Source organism: Podarcis gaigeae (genome assembly GCF_964106915.1).
Source record: "Podarcis gaigeae genome assembly, chromosome: 16".
NCBI classification, from domain to species: domain Eukaryota; kingdom Metazoa; phylum Chordata; class Lepidosauria; order Squamata; family Lacertidae; genus Podarcis; species Podarcis gaigeae.
Window position 1 is genome coordinate 16,350,471 of NC_139693.1, and position 22,520 is coordinate 16,372,990.

General features: G+C 46.3%; 1 protein-coding gene across 2 annotated transcripts in view; it reads right to left on the reverse strand.

Annotated features, from left to right (window-relative positions):
- The window catches only part of ANKRD35 (ankyrin repeat domain 35), a 32,745-nt gene that overhangs the window by 3,855 nt on the left and 6,370 nt on the right, over positions 1-22,520 (reverse strand). The window contains exons 2-12 of one of the 2 annotated variants that reach the window (XM_083716432.1): positions 20,511-20,645; positions 19,230-19,318; positions 18,520-18,584; positions 15,290-15,347; positions 12,051-12,121; positions 11,497-11,603; positions 10,508-10,692; positions 7,759-7,796; positions 4,420-6,771; positions 3,575-3,664; positions 2,202-2,267 (exon numbers count right to left, since the gene is read on the reverse strand). In XM_083716432.1, coding sequence (XP_083572558.1) covers positions 2,202-2,267; positions 3,575-3,664; positions 4,420-6,771; positions 7,759-7,796; positions 10,508-10,692; positions 11,497-11,603; positions 12,051-12,121; positions 15,290-15,347; positions 18,520-18,584; positions 19,230-19,318; positions 20,511-20,533 — 3,144 coding nt within the window. In that variant the 5' untranslated portion in view covers positions 20,534-20,645. The remainder of the gene's footprint in view (positions 1-2,201; positions 2,268-3,574; positions 3,665-4,419; positions 6,772-7,758; positions 7,797-10,507; positions 10,693-11,496; positions 11,604-12,050; positions 12,122-15,289; positions 15,348-18,519; positions 18,585-19,229; positions 19,319-20,510; positions 20,646-22,520) is intronic. The other variant, XM_083716431.1, reaches the window with a different exon arrangement.

Below are 22,520 nucleotides of genomic sequence, written 5' to 3' on the forward strand. Positions count from 1 at the left end.
GAAATTCTACTAATGTACAAATCTATAGATTTATTGGTATGTTATTTCTATTAAAATATGTGGCCTTATACATACTCCCCCGATACATGCAATGTTTGCAACACATCTATAGACTGGGAAACTGCACCCAAAAATCTGGAGAAATGTGAATTTTGAAGGATAGCGGAACAGTACTCATGTATTGTTCCAGAACTGTCAATTAGGTACCTTGTGGGCTGGCAAGAGATCATGTGACTGGATGCTCCTCCCCATATTACAAAAACAAGCACATCCCCACGCATAGAGAAAGCTAGACATCACGGAGGGGCATTTCAAGCCTAGTTTTCTTTTGCTGACATGCCAGAGTTCTATATGCCTTTTTCAATAATAAAAAATAATCCCCACCTGGGAGTTTTTGAAACATGCAATCCAGATCTGCTGAGAGAGGGGGTTCAGTAGAGGAAGGTCTGCTGTGTGCATAGATCAGCCCTTATCCTTCTGACTCTGTATGGTATACAGCAACCTTCTCCAACCTGGTGCCCCCAGCATGGCTGGGATGCGTGGAAGTTGGACTCCAAAACAGCCAGAGGGTTGGCATGGGAAGCAGAGGTTCACTATTCCCACTGGAACACCATCCCCTGTCCCCCCAAAGTTATTAAGTTTCCAGGGGTCCACGCTAGAGAACAGGGAATTATTAGACTTGGAGGGTTACGATAACAACTTCGGCTGGCACGCCTACTTATGGCGGGATAAATGGAAGATACACAAGGGATTTGGGAATCATATTTTCAGAGGACCTTTAGTTGAAATATGGGATAAATATAAAAATCTGTTGGAACCAAAAACCCCACATTGGCTTTCACCTCTAGAAGTCATGTGTGCGAGGACTATTAATATGAGAAGTAAATGGGCAACATATAACCAGTTAATAATTAAAGAAGATGGGAAATGGATTGTACGACCATACGACCAGGTTAAAGAACATGTCTATGACTGGTTACACCATCTCCAGGTGAACCAAATGTTCAGGAAGGATCTTAAAGAAAGAGGCTATGCAGAGAAGGAATCTAAGTTTCAGACGGAGATTATAAACAAAGAAGAAAAAATTGTTTCGAAAATGTATAGGATACTGTTGGATTGGAGTTTAGGGGATGAGGAGGTTAAGTGTGTAATGATTCGCTGGGCAAAGGATGTAGGACATAATATACTATTTGAAGATTGGGAAAAACTCTGGAAGGAAGGACTAAATTTCACGGCGTGTGTAACGGTAAAGGAAAACATAATGAAGATGTTTTACAGATGGTATTTAACACTTATGAAATTATCGAAAATGTATAAGGTGGATAACAAGTGCTGGAAATGTAGGGTTAGTGAGGGTTCCTTCTATCACATGTGGTGGGAGTGTGGAAAAGTTAAACAGTTCTGGGAAAAAATCTATATAGAACTGAAGAAGATTTTAAAATATACGTTTCCAAAGAAAGCAGAATTTTTCCTACTAGGTATATTGGGTTATGAGATAAGAAAAGAAGATCATAGATTAGTATATTATGCAGTTACAGCAGCAAGAGTAATGCTGGCCCAGATGTGGAAAAAGCAGGAGACACCAACGGTGGAGGAATGGAGATTTAAGCTGTTGGATTATATGGAACTGGACAGACTTACAGGCAAAGTAAGATACATAAGAGACCAAAAGTTCACTGAGGATTGGGGAAAATATGTAGATTACTTGGAACTTATTAGTCAAGGGAAAATAACGCTAAAGGGATTTAGAGACGCACTGTGAAAGATTGTGAGTTATTGTTTAAAGAGAATAGGAGACTAAATAATATGTAAGGTTAATATACACTAAGAAACGTATATAAAAAGGTACAATGACAATATATACTAAGAAATGTGTAATTTAAAGTGTTACTTCGAATGATTTTCGGGAAAGCTAAAGGAAGTTTTGAAAATGAAGATTAAGAAATGCGACCAAAGTGAAAATTAAGTTTTTATATATTTCTCTTACTTTTACCTCTTTCTTTATCTTTATTTGTCTGTGTAATACTTTTACTTTTGTATGTTTATATGTGTGTGTGTGTACATATTCTTTACTTCCATGAAATAAAAATTTAATGAGGAAAAAAAAAAAGTTTCCAGGGGTCCACCTCTTGATCCCAGACTCTGAGAAGGAATATCTCCTCCACTCAAGGCTTAGGGACAAGCACCTCTGAAATGCTTACTTGGGCTGCGTTGAGCAGGTGTGTTCTGTAGATGGCTACAATCTCTTGGTGGTTCTTCTGGACAACCTGAAATACATATGAGTAAGCCGGTGAAATGAAGTCCACAGACATTCTGCTGGCAGAAAAACGGTGGGGGACTTCAGGAGCAGGTTGCACAACAGCCTAACCTACCTCACAGTGTTGTCGTGGGGATTAAATGAGGGGAGAACCATGTATGCCCCCTTGAGCTACTTGGGGGAAAAGGTGAACTATAAAAGTAATAAATCAATAACAGCAGGGGAAACAGGATGGGAGCAAAAAAGGAGAAGGAAGAAAAGTGGTGGTTTAAATCAATGGGAGAGGTCTGAATAGATTGGGAAGGGAAAAACATAGAGGGGCTGCAACTAGGGTTTTTAATTTTATTTTAAGGAAGTCTTAACAAGGAGAAATAGTGGAGGTGGGTAGAACACAGCAAAACCTTAACTCCCTTTTTGCTGTACTCAGTCCTCGTTTTAAACCTCCACTTTATTCCTCTCAGTGTAACCTCCGGTTTGCCATTACAGTGGTACCTCTATTAAGAACTTAATTTGTTCCAGAGGTTCGTTCTTAACCTGAAACTGTTCTTAACCTGAAGCACCACTTTAGCTAATGGGGCCTCCTGCTGCCACTGCGCCACCGCTGCACGATTTCTGTTCTCATCCTGAAGCAAAGTTCTTAACCTGAGGTAATATTTCTGGGTTAGCGGAGTCTGTAACCTGAAGCGTATGTAACCTGAAGCGTCTGAAACCCGAGGTACCACTGTACTTAAAACTACCATTTCCCCCCTCTCAGTGTGTCTTCATCTCTGCTCAACTCAAACCTGAACCTTGGTCTCTCCTAGTCCTCATGTAATCTCCACAACAATTATGTGAGGTAGGTTAGGCTGAGAGTTGATGTCCAGCTCAAGATCACCCAGTGAGATTCATATGTGAGTGGGGATTCAAACCCTGGTCTCCCAGGTCCTAGTCCAACACTACTCCAGTGCATTATAAACAGACAGACAGACAGACAGACAGACAGACAGACAGACAGACAGAGATAGATGATAGATAGATAGATGATAGATAGATAGATAGATAGATAGATGAATAGATAGATAGATAGATAGATAGATAGATAGATAGATAGATAGATAGATAGATATAGATAGATGATAGATATAGATAGAAGATAGATAGATGATAGATGATATAGATGATGATAGATAGATAGATAGATAGATAGATAGATAGATAGATAGATAGATAGATAGATAGATATAGATAGATAGATGATAGATAGATAGATAGATAGATAGATAGTAAGCAGTCTCTATAAACTGAAATAATTTGGGGACGATGACCCCCAAGGCTCACTTCATTCTGCAGCTGGAGTCGGGCACGTTCGCTGCGCAGATTAAGAACTTCGCTTGAAAGCTTCTCTGTTTCCTTCAGCAACTTCCTGATCTGAGGGGATATGATAAAGCAGGTGGCATCCAAGTCAAATCTATTGCACGGAATCCCTGAGCAGACTCCTCAGTCTTAGTCTTCCCAGCTATATTATGGGGTAATAACATTGTAAGGTGGGTTGGACTAGATGACCCTTGGATCCCTTCCAACTACAATTCTGTGATTCTATGTCCTTACCAACAGGGTCACTGGTGCAGACTGGTCAAAGTTAATGGTATATTTCTAATAATGCTAACAATAATATTTGTTCCCTGTTCCCCCAAGATGGCCCTTGCAATTCAGGCAGGCCCAGTGATGCCAGAGGTTCCAGTGAAGTTATTGCACAGATCTTTTCTAATTCCCCACTTGCTCCTTTGATCCTGACAAATTTACTGGTTCCGCTAAAAATATGACTAATTCTCACATATTAATTAATTCTTAAAAGCATAAAAACTCAGCTGTTATCGGGCACCTCATACTCTTGAACTGTGCTAGCCAGCCATTATAGGAACAGCTGTTTCAGAGGGCTTTAATATATTTTTGTGACATAACATTATTTACGTATCTCCATAAATAAACAAGAACTGGTGGCTGAGATTGGATTTCCCCCCTCTTCCCTCCCTGTCCCTTCCCCTTGCATGTCGTGGGCAGGGACTGCCTTGCTTGAACTGATTCTACATTTAGCCATGTTGGGAGCCCTTTTGGACACAAATAATAAAGGCATAAGGCCGAAAGGGGTTAGCTGCCCCAGCCCTCGAAATTTCCCCTCCTACCTTCCCTTCTCTGTCCTGGCAGGTCCTGGCCAGCTCTTCCATCTTCCTATTCATCTTCTCCATTGCACTTTCCATCATCTGGGACTTCCCTCTCAGCTCCTCCACCTCCTCCTCATGCTCCACAGCCTCAGCGATGAGCTCCTCGTTCTTCTGCTTTTCAGAAGCAAGGTTTTCCTTGAGGCGGGAGCACTCCCCGCTCTCTTCCTCGTATTTCTCCCGAAGGGCGGCCAGCTCCTCTCCCAGGGCTTGCGCTCTGACGGACAGCATGCCACGGACTTTCTCATGCTTCCTGAGGGCCTCCTCTTCCTCCTGGCGCAGTTCGGCCATCTTGGTGACGAGGCGATCAAGCACCTCCTTCAGCCGGGCGGCCTCCTTGTCTCTTCCTCCCAGGGAGACCTGGACGGCTTCTAACACTCCTTTCAGCTCTTGCAGGCCTTCCTCCAGCTCGCTCATCCGCTGCCTGACCTTCAAGTTGTCTCCGATGGCATCTGAGGCCTCGGAGGAGCCTTCCCGCCAGGCCTTGTCCTCTGCCACGGACGAGTCAAGGCCGTTGGCAAGGAGGCTGCGGTCCACCTCAAGGGCGTGGTTCTCCTCCTCCATCTCGGACACCAGCTGCAAGGCCTCATTCTGCTTCTTCACCACGTTGTCCAGCTTCCAGTGCAGCTCCTTCAAGATGCAGCTGTCGAGATTCTCTGGCCTCAAGTGGCCGGCCTCTTTGGACATTTGCCTCAGGAAGGTGTCCCTCACGGATACCATCTCCTTCCTCTGGGCCTCCAGCCTCAGTCGCAGCTTCCTCGATTCCTCACTCTCGGCCGAGAGCTGCTGGTTCAGACAGTCCACCGTCTGCTTCAGCTCTTCCACCAAGCTCCCTGGTGCCTCTGCCTCGGCAGGTCCATCTTTCGGAGAACACAAACTCCTCAGCTGCTCCTGGAGCTTCTCCCTCTCCCTGCTCAGCTCTGCCAGCTCCTTCACGAGGCTGCCATTGTTCTGCTTGAGGTCCCACACCTCCTTCTCCAGGTCGGAGCTCTTCCGGCAGGGGCGGGCCTTGTTTTCTGCCACCTCAGGCTTCGGCCTGAGCTTGACCTGCCCGGAAGAGCCCTCAGGGAGCTGGCTCTTGCCTTTCTCGGCTTTTCCCAGTTCCTCAGGGGCTTTGGCATCACCCGCGGGCAGCTTCTCCTCATCTTCCATGATACCATTCTCTTCTTCTCTGTGATACCCATTCCTGTTGGCCACAACTCTCGACCCAGAGGCCAAGATGGCTTCCCGGAGAGGCCTGGCTTTCTCCAGGAGAGCAAAGTTCACTTGCTCCAACTTAGCCAGGGCTCCTTCCAGACCCACCACAATCTTCTTCCAGGCGGACACGCTCCTCTTGACCACCCCTGATGGCACCGCTTGGAACTGCAGCTTGCTTCTGAGGGCCTCCTCTGCCTCCCACTTCAGGGCCTCGTTCTCAAAAGCCACCTCAGCGTTCTCCCTCTGCACTCTGGCATATTCTTCCTCCATTTCTGTGAGGAACTGGGACAGCTTCTCCCCAGAGGGGAGCCCACTCTCTTGCTTCCCCACCTTCTCACACTCTCCCAGGTGCTTCGCCAGCAGCCCACGCAACTGCTGGTTCTCACCCTCCAGCTCCAGCGTACGGGCCTCCATCTCCTTCAGCGTCCCGCTCTGGGCCTTCTTCTTTCCCTCGTAGACGCTGATCACGGCCCGCATGTTCTCCATGTGGCCCTCCATCTCCTGCACCCTCCTCATGGCACTCTCTTTTTCCTCGAGGGCTGCCGCAACTTCGTCCCGGAGGCGCTTCAGCTCCTCGTTGTGGCGTTTCCCTTCTTCGGCCTCCTCCTCGCCAGGCCACAGGACTTTCTCCTCCTGGGCCATAGGGGCCTTCGGCTCCTCTTTTCCTGCCTTTTGCGCGGCCGCCATTTTGGCTTGCTCTTTCTGAAGCTTCTCCTCCTCCTGCTGCTGCTTCCTCCTCTTCTTCAGCTCTTGCACTTGCGCGGCCAAGAGGTTGAGGTAATAATCTTCTTCTGTGGCATCGCGGCTATACCGTTGGCTCAGCTCCTCACAGCCCTGGCTCCCTCCGCCCCCCTCAGGAAGGAGCTGGTTGATCTCCTGCACCTGGTCCCAGACCCTCTCCTTTGTCACTTTGCACCCTTCCAGGAGGGTGTCACATTCTTTCCTCTTCTGGTCCAACTGCAGTTCCAGCTGGATTACTTTCATTTTCTCGTCTCGGTACCTGCTCCTCCACTCCTTCAACTCAGGATCCTCCTCTTCTTCTTCATCGCTTTGGTCCCCGACTTCGCTCTGGAGGTTCAGGCTACTCACATCAGTCTCTCTCCCGCTCTCAGATGGAACCTGGAGGCACAACCCAAAACAATGCATGAGCTAACTGAGAGACAGAAGGTTCTGACCCATCTGCAACAGGTACACATGGCTGCAAGGCAGGGGATGTTGGTTTCAGTACCATGGATAGCTCCTTCCTTGGAGATGTGCCCCCAGGAAGAAGCTGTCTGTGGTACTGAAATCACCAGCCAGTGGTCTGTGAGGCCAAAGACACAACTGAGCAGATAAATTAAGGTTAATGTTACCTTTGTACAGTTGGCTAGTTTGTATTCTCCATCCAGACAAGCAAGAGGTATTCATAGAATCATACAATTGTCGAGTTGGAAGGAACCCTGAGGGACATCTAGTTCAATGCCATGCAATGCAGGAATCTCAACTAAAGCATCCATGACAGATGGCCATCAATAACAACAACAACAACAACAACAACAACTAGCCTTTCACTCTAAAGTCCTAGGGTGGGTTCCAGCAATTAAAACACAATATTAAAAACAGTTTAAAACAACTGCAGAAAAAAATGTGAGTTCAAAAAATATACATTTCAAGTGTCAAAGGCCAGGGTAAAGAGATATGTCTAATGAAAATGCCAGACACACCTCAGGGCGGGGGGAGTTCTACAACTTAGGGGCCATCACAGAGAAGGCCCTCTCCCAGGCTGACACTACCCCAAGCTTTTGAGGGTGGTAGAACAACCAAGACAGCTCCCTCTGTCAGTCTTAAGACCTGATAGGTTCTGCAGGAGAAAAGGCTCTTTTTCAGGTATTTGGGACCTGTGTCATTTAGGGCTTTAAAAACTAACATGACCACCCTGAACAGGGCTTGGAATCAAACTGGCAACCAGATTTTTAAAACAGGGGTTATAGGAGATCTAAATGGAACCCTGGCCAATAATGCAACTGCAGTGTTTTGGACCAGTTGAAGTTTCCAAGACATCTTCAAGGGCAGCTCCAACAGTTTCCAGGAAAAAGTTTATTAAACAAATAAGCATCCCCTTCTTACCTGTGAACCAGTCTCTGATGAATAATCGCATCCTAGTTCTGTGGAAGTTGAGAAAAAAAGGATTTGAGCGGAATGATATTCTGGAAGCGCATATCCCCAAAGCACTTTGTTTGCCTACCTCTGCCCTGAATTCCTTCTATCCAGGTCACAAGATAGGACTCAGATACTGGTAAGCAACAAGAAAGCGGAATGAGTAAAAAAGGTTATTGCTCTTGGACAGTTAACCACATTACAACTAATGCTTCTGGTTGTGTGAGTTGGACCACCTTGATCATTGTGAATGAGTGGTCAAGGTCAGGGTTGGGGAACTTCTTTGACCCCAAGGGCCACATTCTCTTCTGAGCAGCTTTCTGAGGGCCACATGCCAGAACTGGCAGAATAATGAATGTGCCTTTTACCTTTGTACAGTAGGTTGGTTTGTACACCCCACCATCCATCCAGTTAAGTAAGATACGGTACGTTTTACCAGAATTTAACAATAAATTCCTGCCAGACAGAAATGCAGTCTGAAGCAAAGCCGCTGACGGATGCAGAGTCCTATAGGTCAGATAGAGAGGCCTAGATGCGCCCCCTTGCTTTGAGCCTTAGGGGCCCCACCCCTTCTGTGATCACACAAAGCCATTTGGGGAGAAGGGCCTTTTGTGGAGAGCGTGGTGCTAGAAATGTGGTTTTGCTGTATTTGTGTACAGCTGAAAACACTGGCAGCGTTAAGATAAATTCAATAGTGTAAACAAGTTTTGATGGATACAATAATGGAATACTGAATCGTATAGCTTTTGTAAAACAGAGAAGAAGGGAAGTCATTGATATCTTAAGGATGTATAATGAAGAAGAAGAAGAAGAAGAAGAAGAAGAAGAAGAAGAAGAAGAAGAAGAAGAAGAAGAAGAGTTTGGATTTGATATCCCGCTTTATCGCTACCCGGAGGAGTCTCAAAGCGGCTAACATTCTCCTTTCCCTTCCTCCCCCACAACAAACACTCTGTGAGGCGAGTGAGGCTGAGAGACTTCAGAGAAGTGTGACTAGCCCAAGGTCACCCAGCAGCTGCATGTGGAGGAGCGGAGACGCGAGCCCGGTTCCCCAGATTACGAGACTACCGCTTTTAACCACTACACCACACTGGAGTATTTTAAATTGTAAAACAGAAAACTTAATAAAATTATATACAAGATACAAAAGAAATAAGAAATGTGGTTTTGCTGACTGTAGTGGGAGTGCCTGTTTTCCTCCACTTATGCTCTACTTGTCATTTTGCAAACAAAACAAATACAGTGGTACCTCTGGTTACGTACTTAATTCGTTCCAGAGGACTGTTCTTAACCTGAAACTGTTCTTAACCTGAAGCACCACTTTAGTTAATGGGGCCTCCCGCTGCTACCGCGCGATTTCTGTTTTCATCCTGAAGCAAAGTTCTTAACCCGAGGTACTATTTCTGGGTTAGCGGAATCTGTAACCTGAAGCATATGTAACCTGAAGTACCACTGTATTGGTGCTTCCTCATCCAAAGAAAACAGGGATCTCCTTAGTGCACCTGATCTCACTTGCAAATGAACATTCCAGGGCTCACTCTAAGCTCCTGGCTGTTCCTTTGTAGCCACACCCATACCTGCCACACACCTGACATCACATGGGACATCAGGTGTAGGGCACGTGGGTGTAGTTTGTGGTGAATGACCTCACAAGTCAAACTGAGACCTTTGCTGGACTGAACTGACCTGAATCTCCTAGCTGTACCCTAAGGAACCCTTGCTACCCCCAAGAATAGTGGAAGAAGCTGTCCTGTCACCAGTGTTGAATTAAGATCCAACCACTTGTCTGACTGGCTTCAGTACATAGAAAGATACGGCATATTGTCCACTGGTTAAGAAGCAACGTGTTTTGGACCAGCCTTGGAACACCCTGGGGAGAGGCCCAGGAGCTTGAGAGGTGCAGATCTGGATGCTGGGCAGGGGGAAGATTGGGTTGTCCAGAGAAAGTCCTGCCTCAGTGTCTTTGGATGCCCCGAATGTGTTAGCAGACCCTCCTGATGTGATTCTGACACCATGTCCCACCAGGAAAGCTCTTGTGTCCGAGGCCACATCAGATCGATAGGTGGCAATAGAACATGGCGACGGTTGTACCCGTGCAATGAGATCTAGTTGCCTTGCAGGAGTGCCCGCTTTCTTGCCCAATCACATGCCTAGGGATGACCGCCCTAGGCAAATGACTGTACCTGCTCCACTGTTCAAAAAGGGTATTCGTGGTGGGGTGCATGTCAGGCATTGGGAAAATGTCTTAGTTTGCACTTAGCCATATGCCTTAGAACTCTGCTCTGAACTTCGCCACCAGCATGGTGTGGTAGTTAGAGACTAGGACTTGGGAGACCTGAGGTCAAATTTCCACTCGGCCACGAAGCTCATTGGGTGACCTCAGGCCAGTTGCTGCCTCTCAGCCTGACCTACCTGACAGGGTTGTTGTGGGAATTAAATAAGGGCTAAGGCCCGGGACAGACCAGGATTCAAGTCATCCCCCCCCCCCCACTTGGCCATGAAGCTTGCTGGGCGACATTTGGGGTCACTCACTGTCCCTCAGTCTAACCTACCTTGCAGGGTTGTTGTGTGGATTAAGTGAGGATGGGGAGAACCATCTAAATAAACAGAACCTACACCATCTATGTCTGGGCATTATAGTGATTTTGGAACCGAGTCTTTGGCAATGAGCCAGCTGAGAGTCGGAGAAGCCAGGGCACTGGCCAGCCAACCGCTCCCTTACCTTTTTTCTTCCACTTCTTCAGGGCAACCCGGACCAGCCTCCTCAGTTTGCGATTCTTGGCCTGCGTGGCGTAGTAGAGGGAGTCGTGGCCTGTCTTGTCAAGAAGCGTCACATTGGCCTCATTCTGCAGAAGCAGCTCAGCTGACTCGGTGCTTCCACTTTCACAAGCAAGGATGAGAGCTGTCCTGTGCAGGAGCAGAGGAGAGAAAGATAGGTAGTGTGGTGTAGTGGTTAGAGTGAAGAAGTAGGGCCTGGGAGAGACCAGGCTTCAAATCCCCACTCGGCCATGAAGCTCACTGGGTGTGACCTTGCACTCAGCCACGGCTCCTCAGGCTAACCTACCTCACAAGGTTGTTGTGAGCATAAACTGGGGGGGGGGGGGGAGGGATGACGCTCCATGCCACCTTGAGCTCCTTGGAGCAAAGAAGGTGCAACAGGCATGCCGGAAATAAAAATAAATAGCCTCCTCACAGGAGGAAAGACAACAGCAGGAGATATTTCAGCTGGGTTGTTCAGGAGATCATTAACAGCAGCTGAATCAGACCAGTGACTGTGTGGAGGGGGAAAGGGTTAACACCCCACCCACTGCGCTCATGATCTTGATCCTCCCCCATCTGCTGCAATTTGAGGGAGTGGAGGAGGGGGAGATATATAAAGGCAATGCTGTTTGGAGATATAAGGGTTAAAGTGAGTTAGAGTTTGTGCCTAGAGACAAGGGATGGACCACAGGGAAGGCAAGAGCAATCTATACAGGCCATAACCCAGCCAGAATAGCTATGCAACAGGCTAGCTGCACCTGGGAAAATAGTACAGCTGTTTCACTGAGGGTTTTTTTTAAAAGTGGGACTTTCTGAACTCCTGGGGATGGGAGGAATGAAGGTTGAACAGATAAAGTATGAACAGGAAATTTGCTGTTGTACTGTTCATGACATCCAGAAACATAGCTAATCCCCAGGAGATGCCCAGTGTCAAAGCCTCCAGAGACTCACTTTCCATCCTTATCAATGAGGTCAACCTTGGCCCCTCTCTGCAGCAACTGGGAGCAGATAGCAGGCTGATTCCCCTGGGCAGCGATCATCAAAGGGGTCCGTCCATTCTGGAGAAAAAGCGTGGAGAAAAGAAAGAAGATTCTTGGAATCTTGCTTTGTGGTGAGAAGGCATGTAAAATTAAGAATAGTAATAGCTATAACTGTGTAACTTCCAGCTGTTCAAGAGAGGGGCAACTGGTTCTGGAAGACACCCCCCGCCCCAAGAAACTATCAATTCACACTGGACCAATAAGCTCCATAACAGATGTCAAAATTCTAGCCCTCAGTGGGTAGAAGGACCAGCAGCAACTTTCACAGTCCAGCCTGGTAGGGCTGTTTTTTTTGCAGCTGGACAAGGAAAAGGGCAGGAGAGGCTTCTCTTGAGGGTCTTCCCCCCCACTTCATCACACTCCTAACTATAACTAATAGTCAGCTGCCCCAAGTCCGATACTACCGTGGAACCATCACCCCCAGATTTTATTTTGATACACCAAGCAGAGCCTATTCAGACGTACATTATCCATGACATCCAGGAAGGCCTCTTGATCACACAGGAGCAGCACGCTGGAAGCACACCCGGAGATGGCTGTTAGTGGGGGCGATTTTAAAAAGTGGAGGAAAGCAAGGGTTAAAAGTCAGGGCTTTTTATACCGTACGCATAATAATATATACATGTAAATAACATACATATTTCGATAGCAGTTTTCTCCCAGGCCAGCTAGCACACTCTAGAATATAAACAATGCATCATACTTGTTTTAAAAATCTGAGAAAAACCTATTTCTTTAGATCCGGATGGCTGCAATGTGCTTTATGTGGGGCTTCCCTTGTGCTTGACCCGGAAGCAGCGGTCAGTGCAGAATGCTGCAGTGCAGTTGTGAGATGCTGTCTGCATGCAGCAGTCCTGCTCAGAGAGTTGCATTGGCTGCAGATTTATTACTGGGTCAAGTTCAAAATGTTACTATTAGCATATAAAATGCTTAACAGCTTGGGGCCAGTTTACTTGCAGGATCCGCTTATCCCACTTGACCACTTCAATCTGTGGAACTCCTAGGATTCCAGGTGGAAAAATCAAAGTTGGAAACGGAATTGTTAGAACCTAAGACTAAGGTACTTTCAAGAATGTATAATTTGCTGCTAAAATGGAATACACAAGATGAAACGGTTAAATTGGCTATGATAAAATGGGCACAGGACATTGGGTACAATATCATGTTTGCTGACTGGGAAAGGTTATGGACCACCGGGTTGAAATTCACGGCATGTAATGCCTTGAAAGAAAATATTATGAAAATGATATATAGGTGGTACATGACCCCAGTCAAGCTTGCAAAAATATACCATTTGTCTGATAATAAATGTTGGAAATGTAAAGAAACTGAAGGAACGTTCTTTCACCTCTGGTGGACCTGCCCTAGAGTTAAGGCTTTCTGGGAAATGATATATAATGAGTTGAAAAAGGTATTTAAGTATACCTTCCCTAAGAAACCAGAGGCCTTTCTTTTAGGCATCGTCGGCCAGAGGGTGTTAAAGAAGGATCGGACATTTTTTATGTATGCAACAACAGCAGCAAGGATACTTCTCGCCAAGCACTGGAAAACCCAAGATTTGCCCACACTGGAAGAATGGCAGATGCAACTGATAGACTATATGGAGTTAGCAGAAATGACTGGCAGAATCCGAGACCTGGGAGAAGAGGCTGTGGAGGAGGACTGGAAGAAATTTAAGGACTATTTACAAAAATATTGTAAATTGTATGAGTGTTAAGAAAGATGTAAGATTATTAATAATATGGCACCATTAATATAGTTAAAAGGAATATGAAGATAAATGAAAATACAAGAAAAGACAAATTTTGGATAAATATTATGCTAAAATTAAGCTTTTAAGGTTTGGGTAAAATTATCTAAAATTAGGGACACAATATTGGAAATTATAATATAAGAATTGAAACAAGGTGATAATTTGCTGGGTAAAGTTCGAAAAACTTAGAACGCAGGAACGAGAGATGTGAGGAAGTCCAAAGAAGTGAAGAAAATGTGGATATTGAAAAAATTATATGTTATTTTGTTTGCTTTTTCTATTGTATTAAGAAAACCTTTAATAATTTTTTTTAAAAAAAAAACAATCTGTGGAACTCCTGCTGCTACAGGTGCTACATAGTACCCATTAAACATTTGTAATAAATTGGTCTTTTAGTGTGGCAGCACCCACACTTTGGAGCTCCCTGCCTGTTGACACTGGGCAGGCCCCTTCACTGTACTCTTTTCAGTGCCCACTGAAAATATTTTTGTTTAGGGACGTGTACTCAGACACTTGGGACGCAGGTGGCGCTGTGGGTAAAAGCCTCAGCACCTAGGGCTTGCCGATCGAAAGGTCGGCGGTTCGAATCCCTGCGGTGGGGTGCGCTCCCGTCGTTCGGTCCCAGCGCCTGCCAACCTAGCAGTTCGAAATCACCCCTGGGTGCAAGTAGATAAATAGGGACCGCTTACCAGCGGGAAGGTAAACGGCGTTTCCGTGTGCGGCTCTGGCTCTGGCTCTGGCTCTGGCCAGAGCAGCGATGTCACGCTGGCCACGTGACCCGGAAGTGTCTCCGGACAGCGCTGGCCCCTGGCCTCTTGAGTGAGATGGGCGCACCAACCCCAGAGTCTGGCAAGACTGGCCCATACGGGCAGGGGTACCTTTACCTTTACCTTTACTCAGACACTGGGCTTTTCCACACTTACCTTTTGCCCTGCTCTTTCCAGGCAGAGGTCTGTGCATTAAAGCTCTGTGTCTGTGGTTTTTGCTTTGTTTTCTCCCAGAGCTAGTCCCGCTCTTTAAAGCTGAATTGGAGCAAATGGCTATTCAGATTTTCTGTGGATTGCTGTTTGCTCTGACTGAGCTTCAAAGAGCGGGTTTTCATAGGGAAAGCTCCAGAGCACAAAAAAACAGTGCTCAGATACAGATCTTTAAAGCGCAGACTGCCTGAAAAGAGTGGGCGAAAGTGTGGGGAAGTCCACTGATGTGTTTTAATTTAGACTGAAGCAAGTGCTTCACTAAGGTAAAGGTAAAGGTACCCCTGCCCGTACGGGCCAGTCTTGACAGACTCTGGGGTTGTTCGCCCATCTCACTTAAGAGGCCAGGGGCCAGCGCTGTCCGGAGACACTTCCGGGTCACGTGGCCAGCGTGACAAAGCTGCATCTGGCGAGCCAGAGCCGCACACGGAAACGCCGTTTACCTTCCCGCTGATAAGCGGTCCCTATTTATCTACTTGCACCCGGAGGTGCTTTCGAACTGCTAGGTTGGCAGGCGCTGGGACCGAGCAGCGGGAGCGCACCCCGCCGCAGGGATTCGAACCGCCGACCTTTCGATCAGCAAGTCCTAGGCGCTGAGGCTTTAACCCACAGCGCCACCTGTGTCCCAAAGAGTTGAACCAGGCTTCCTCAACCTCCGCCCTCCAGATGTTTTGAGACTACAATTCCCATCATCCTTGACCACTGGTCCTGCTAGCTAGGGATCATGGGAGTTGTAGGCCAAAAACATCTGGAGGGCCAAGGTTGAGGAAGCCTGGGCTGAACATTCTTGCCAAAGGCCTGGGCTGTTATTTGATGCTCCAGGCAGGAGGCAGGAAGATCAACTTTAGCACAGGAAGTCTCCCACGCTGAGAAGGATCCCAGTTTTCCTTTGGGGTCTGGCTCAAGGATTTGATTATTGATTCAAATGCTACTCCCCTAGGTGACCTCCACCTGATTTGAATCATTTAAGGACTCACCCGCCCAATGTAGTGGTGTCCGGTTCTCCCCATCTACACAGTCTTCATTGGCTCCATGCTGCAAGAAATAAGTTTTTTTTTTAAAAAAAAAAAGCATTTCATTGGCATTGATAACTTGCCATACCCTGAAGGCTCAGAGTAGCAATACCCTCCGCCCCCAAACAGCAGTGTCACAAACCAATTCAGTAAAATCATAGTAAAATCTGAAGGAGTGTCTTCACCCCCATCGTTCTGCCTGGACACTGAGGTCCAGCGCCAATGGCCTTCTGGTGGTTCCCTCACTGTGAGAAGCCAAGGTACAGGGAACTAGGCAGAGGGCCTTCTCAGTAGTGGCGCCCACCCTGTGGAACGCCCTCCCACCAGATGTCACAGAGAACAACAACTACCAGACTTTTAGAAGACACCTGAAGGCAGCCCTGTTTAGGGAAGCTTTTAATGTTTGATGCATTACTGTATTTTAATATTTTGTTGGAAGCCGCCAGAGTGGCTGGGGAAGCCCAGCCAGATGGGAGGGGTATAAATAATAAATGATCATCATCATCATCATCAAATTGTAGAGTTGTGGAAGGGATCCAAAGGGTCGTCTAGTGCTTTTAAATCCTCATGGGGAGGGAGTTCCACAGCTCAGGGGCCATCACAGAGAAGGCCCTCTCCCTGGCCAACACCACCACCCTGAGGCTCTCAGAGGGCAGAGGAACCACGAAAAGGGCCTCCTCTGCGGGCCTCAGCATCTGAGATGCAAAATGTATTTCCATGTAATATTCTGATGGTCCAGGTTGTAGGACGCAGCATCCACCTCATTGCAGGAAACAACAAGCACATCATACATGCTCTGCATACATTGAAGCAGATTTTGATTTATGGACACATCCTAGTGCCAAAGGTTTCCACCTTCTCCCCCCTCTCCCCCAATATCTAGGAACAGCAGGAATTATGTCTGGCTTCAAGAAGAAAACGCTTAATCAGCGACTCTGTTGCTCTCCCCAAGGTGCTGTTTAGAGAGGCATCACTGGCACAGAGACCTGGGCCTCTATGACCCGGAGGCTCCTCAAAGGATGATAAGCCGCCAAGCAGGAATCTCTCAGCTTTCCTGATCTTCACATCAACACACCCTTTTCTCCCTTTTGCTGTAATAATTCTCAACCCAAGATTTCACACCCCACCCAGCTCTTCATTTTCCCCTTCGCCTCTGTGTTGAAACTGCCTCCCAGGTGAGCCTTGCAGAATCACAGGGAAACGATTAGGCCCAGAAATTATTCCATCACTGCGAGGGCGGCTGTTTTCAAGTGGTGTTGATTATCGTTAAAGATCAGGCAGGAGTATTATAAAACAAAGAGCTTTATTTAAAACAGCGGTGACAGCTTGGGGCACACAGACAGATGACAATCGGGACAGAGACCACAATTCCTCAGTGGCGGATATAAAAGGTTTTTGCCTCTTCCTTCCATCTATTTTCCTTCCCTTTACTGCAAGGCTTGTTTGATTACAGGCCTTTCAGGCTCAGGGATTTAATATTTAATAACAAATAAAAACAAATTTATTTATCCACTCCCCTCAGAAGTTTGAGGCTATGGGGTGTTGGCCCAGGAGAGGCCTTCTTTGTGGTGACCCCTTCTCCACCTTCCTTCTCACGGAGCTGTGCCTGGCACCTTCATGGTACAGCTTTCAGCAAATGCTGAAAAACCTGGGTTTGGGCACTTGAGATGCGTGTTTTGAGGACCCACCCACCCAGATTGTAATCTGTTTTAACTGTTTCTAATTCTGAATTTTAAATTGTTGAAACCAGCCCTGGGACCTGCTAAAATGTATCATTATTATTTCAGAAAATGGAATGAGAGCCTTCTGGCTTCCCATCAGCAGGGCCTGTTTGCTGTTTTTAAGAAATCATACACCTCTTAGAGAATTTTAGGTTTTATTATTAAGGGCAGACATGGACCCTAAGCACAGTGCAAATGTGTGAACGTTCCAGAGAAGAAACTGTGGCTCCATTACTTCTCTGGTCTTCCTGACGTCACCCTGCTGGGAGCCATGTTTTCTGGGGCCTCATGGTTTGTCTCATAACCAAACCACAGGCCCAGGTTTGGACGACATGCTCAGCCAAACCATGTCTTAAGCTCACAGGAGCAGGACCGAAGGTGGGATGATGCAGCTGCGGCCTCCTCTCTAAGGACCCTCACACTTGTGCTTTCACACCCAACCTTGTATAGACTGAGCAGCTCTTGATCATTTACAGCAGTGCTTCCCCAAAGTGGGTGGTAGCACGCACTGTGGGATTACCTGTGAGGGGAAGGCGCTAAGAGGCAAGGAAGTGGCCTCAGCTTCTGGAGGTTTAAATGACTCCCAGACTTTGAAAAGTGGTGTCACGGCATTAAGCTGATTTATTTGGTTGAACTAATTAAACTAAATAGTTTTAAATGGATTTTGAATCAAATTGCAATTAATTGCTACCTTTTTGCATTTCATTGTGTTATGATCTTCCTTGGTGGGTTGTAGGAACTGCTATTCTGAATAATGCTTTTTATATATGCCAGCTTACCTGGGAGTATGTCCCGCTGGATTCATTGGGGCTTACTTCAAAGTATACCTGCACAAGGTTACACTGTTCATGTGCTCTTTTTATATGGTTCAGCACAAGGTAAGACATGGGGTTGCGGGGGGGGGGGGTCAAAAATCTCAGGCAGCAAAAAAAACCTCAGGCCAGCCCTTTAGGCCTGCACAGCTTGTCACCCCCACCAAGCTGAAAGCTCCCTCTGCACACCCCCAGGCAGACTCTCTTCTTTGAACCTCCCATGTTTCAAGGCTGAACCACTGGTACAAAAACCACATTCAAGATTAAAGCCTGCCTCAACATTAAATCCTTGTTACCCCTGATAGAAAGGAACATAGGACCATAAGGGGACCCTGCTGAATCAGGCCAATGGCTCATCTAGTCCAGCATGTTGTTCTCACAGCGGCCAACCAGATGCCTGTGGGAAGCCCGCGAGCAGGATTCGAACACAAGAGCCCTTTCCCCTCCTGCGGTTTCCAGAAACTGTCATTCAGAAGCATTATGCCCTAGAACATGGAGGCAGACCACATCCATCCTGGCTAGTAACCACCCATAGACTTGAATTTGTCCAATCCTCTCTTAAAACCACCCAAGTTGGTGGCCACTGCTGCTTCCTGTGGGAGGGAGTTCCACAGTTTATCTACGTGCTGCACGAAGTTGTAAACATGGGAGTCCTATTTACCTGCAGAAGGACCTTCACGCACTGAGGCTGGCAAGCGATGGTGGATAAATGCAGGGCAGTGCTGCCTAGAAAGACAGAAGGAAGGAGAAGTCAAAATATGACAAACGGTGGCAGAAAGGGAAGAGCCAGGCCTTTTCTTCCAGGGGAGGCTGGGTGTGCTGTTGTTGAGACTCTGCTGGAGCAGATTCAGAAACAAAGTGGTAACTCTGCCCTTGATGCTTCAAAAGCACTTGGCGCTTACTTGTGGATTGAATCAAAGGCAGCAAAGGAGGGTGCTTGGCAACAGCCACTCTCCACTTTGCTGGGCACTCGCAGACCCACCAAGCCAAACTCCCCTTCCCTGGCTGAGAGGCTGGACAGACAGTCTGTTTTAAGGCCAGTGACCCATCTAGTCCAGGATCCTGTCTCACAGTGGCCAACCACCCTCTCCAGAGTGCACAAGACCCCTCTCCCTTCTTTGTTCCCTGCAACTAGAGTTCAGAAGCTTTGCTGCCTCCAACTGCATTCCCATTGTGGCTGGTAGCCGTTGAGAGCCCTGTAAAGAAACATCAAAACGGATTGAAAAGCAACATGGTTTTGGAACAACTATATCCCACTTCTTATCCAACGACGTTCTCAAGAAGATGAGATTGCTTGGGTTTTTATCTTGTGGGAGGGCGGTAAGCACACTCGCTCCCCTGTTACAGAATCGCTCCCCCTATGACACCTACCATCGTCATTCTTATCATTAACATCAGCCCCATGAGAGAGCAGGATGGTGAGGCATTCCGTGAGGCCCTTGGAGGCCGCCAGGTGGAATCTGCAAGGAAGAGGAAAAAGCAGGATCTTGACAAGCAATACTTTCCGGATGTCTTGTAAACTAAAAGTACCCCAGTGGGTAGCTCAGCCGGAAGAGCATAAGACTCTTGATTTCAGGGTTGTGGGTTTGAGCCCCACTCTGGGCAAAAGATTCCTATATTGCAGGGGGTCAGACAAGATCATCCTCATGGTCCCTTCCAACTCTACAATTCTATGATCTAAAGGGCAGAGCTCAAATGACAATTTTTCGATATATGGGGTGGTTTTGTTTTTTCATGGAATCAGATCGCCGTTCAGTGCCATCAGTGTATGAAAATGTCTGGCTCATTTAAGGCTATGTAAAACATTTATTCTCAATAAGTGAAAAACTCACAGGTGGAGAATACTTTTATTTTGTATGGATCTTTATTATTTGTAAAGCGAATCTTTGTATGAGTTAATACTTTATTATCCCTTTGGAGCTGCACTAGATCTTTGGTACTTTTGCCCTTCTAGGCTGTGACGTGTTATGGTTTAAACCTTTGGTTCTTTTTCTTGTTGTATTTTTGTTACGTTTGAACTTTTGTTCGTTAATAAATCAATAAAAAAGAAAAAGCAGGATCCTGAACCAGGCAGAGCCATTCTTGGTTCCCCTATCACCCCCCCCCCACCCCCAATCCATCATCAGCTTTAGACAGTGAAATAAATCATCACCAGCAATGCAATCTGCTAAAACTTCTCCACCTCAGGCTCCTAATCACTTCAGTTTTCACCAACCATCAATTTAGTCTGGCTAATCATACTATGATCAGGTGTCAACACTGAAAGCAGCTGTTTCCTTAGATCCAGAGGCATGTGCTTATTAGCCCACAGAAACAAATTTGCATGTGCTAAATATATAAGTACAGTGCAAATTCAGGATGTAAATGTTGCAGAAGGCCAGCCACCTAATTTCCCCTCCAGGTCACCTCCTTCCCCCTCCCCCCCCAATTAACCTCCGTCTCCAGGGCTCAGTGGTAGGTGGGAGCGCAGGGGAAGAATCGCCAGGGCTGTATGCCCTGTGACATCACCAGGGGCTGCCCCTAGGTCTCAAGGTTTGGGCCCTGAAATCTCGGGGTCTGGGATGCTCCTCACCCAGCAACCCTACCCAAGAGACCGCCTTGTCGTTTGCAGAGCCTGCGAACAAGAGGGATTATGGGGCAGGGAAAACTTACGTACGCAGATTGCCCCAGGGCATTCAGTTTGGTAGCTTTGGCTGTCTTCTTGGAAGCGAGGACGGATACGCGCCCCACGTCGCCTTTCTCGACAGCGTCAAAAAGCTTCTGGTCATGCTTGTTCCAGCTCTCTACCTGGTTGTCATGAGATAAGGAAAGCAGCCATTTAGTGTCGGAGGCTTACCAAGGGCTGTTCTGTGCCAGAAGAGAGACCTGCTCCCCTGAAATGAGCAAGGGTGAAAGTGAGCACGGATGTTGGCCATTCTGCAGGACTGGAATTGAATCATAGAACTGTAGGGACCCCAAGGATCATCTAGTCCAACCCACCCCGATGCAGGAACCACAGCTCATCAATTTATAACCCTTTACAAATGAAAAGCCATAGCACCGCATTATTAAAAAATAATTACAGTGGTACCTTGGGTTAAGAACTTAATTCGTTCCAGAGGTGCGTTCTTAACCTGAGACAGTTCTTTTTTTAAAAAAAAATAATTATTAACTGGCCAATCACATCGCATAAATTCCAAATTACAAAGCCAATTTTTTATATTTTGTTGGGGGAACCCATACTTCAAGATCCAAAGGGGGATTCAGATCATCTTATTACTGCGTTAATGTCCAAATCAGTCCCAATCAGCCCAGACAAAGTTCATAATTCTATCCAGTCTTATCTTGGTGTTTCCACATCATATCTTGTTCATATAATTTCTCTTTTTCCTTTACGATCTCTTCTGTTAGTCTCCTTAAGACGATAAGCAAGTATAATAATCCTGTGTGGATTTCCCGATCCTCCACTAAGTCCAGATGGTTTCCATATATCTCCTTCGTAGATAACATCACTTTCCATCATAAATTTGGCATTTGTCGCTCTTAAGTCCCACCGAGGAGTTGATCCACGATATGTAAACAACTCTATTTCTCTCTTTCTCCTCCCAGACCCAAGAGCTCCAACAATGCCTCCCAAAATGGCGACGGCATTTTTAACTGCTTCATTCCAAAACTCTTAGCTTTCCAGCTTCATCTTGAAACATTGCTTTGGATCGAAAGTTTATCTCCACAGAGCCTTAAATCCACAGCTTAAGTCCTTAATTTCTGACTCATTAGGGGAGGGGATTCTTGTTAAATCACATAAAAAAAGGGAAGGCAGGTTTTTTCCCCCCTCCCCCCAACCTGAGACGGTTCTTAACCTGAGGTGTGCTTGAGAACCAAGGTACGACTGTATAAGCCAACATTAGTCATACTCAAGAGTAGACACATTAAAATCACTGTTGTCCTGATTTCAAGAGGTCTGCTCTAAGAATGATAGGGAATCTGACCTCTTAATCCTGACTACCGGTTGTATAACACCTACTTATCAACATTCTCCCAAACAATCCTTCAAACTGTTGTTCACTGGAGAGAAAGGACCTGTGATTTCTTGACCACCTTCCCATCTCAACAGCATTACAATTCCCTGGAAATTGGGAATTATTCTTAAGTCAGTTAAACTTGAAGAAAATGTCTTAATCAAAACGTTTCCTCTGATGACAGCTTGCACTTTAAGTTAATGAATGTTATCTGGGGAAATACAAAAACATTGAGGAATAACTTTCTGACGGTAAGAGCCCTTGGAGGTTGGTAGTTTCTCCTTCACTGGAAGTTTTCTTTAAGAGAGGTTGGGTGATCTGGGATTATAGCTGTGATTCCTGCATTGCAGGGATCTAGTTCAGTGACCTTTGGGGATCCCTTCCAACTCTACAATTCTGTGTTTAAGTAAAATGAATGGAAATGGCTACATTAAAGGCATAAGGCATAGCTTTCAACGTTTCCCCTTTTTAAAGGGAAATTCCCTTATTCCGAATAGGATTCCTCGCAAGAAAAGGGAAAAGTTGACAGTTATGGCATAAGGTATATCATGCAGTGATAGATTGTTGTTGTTGTCAGAAAGAATACCCTCCAAAAAATTCTAGTAATCAGGGAAGACAGGAGATCCCTTCTGATCTAGAGGAAGATCTAGGGAGAGCCATGGAC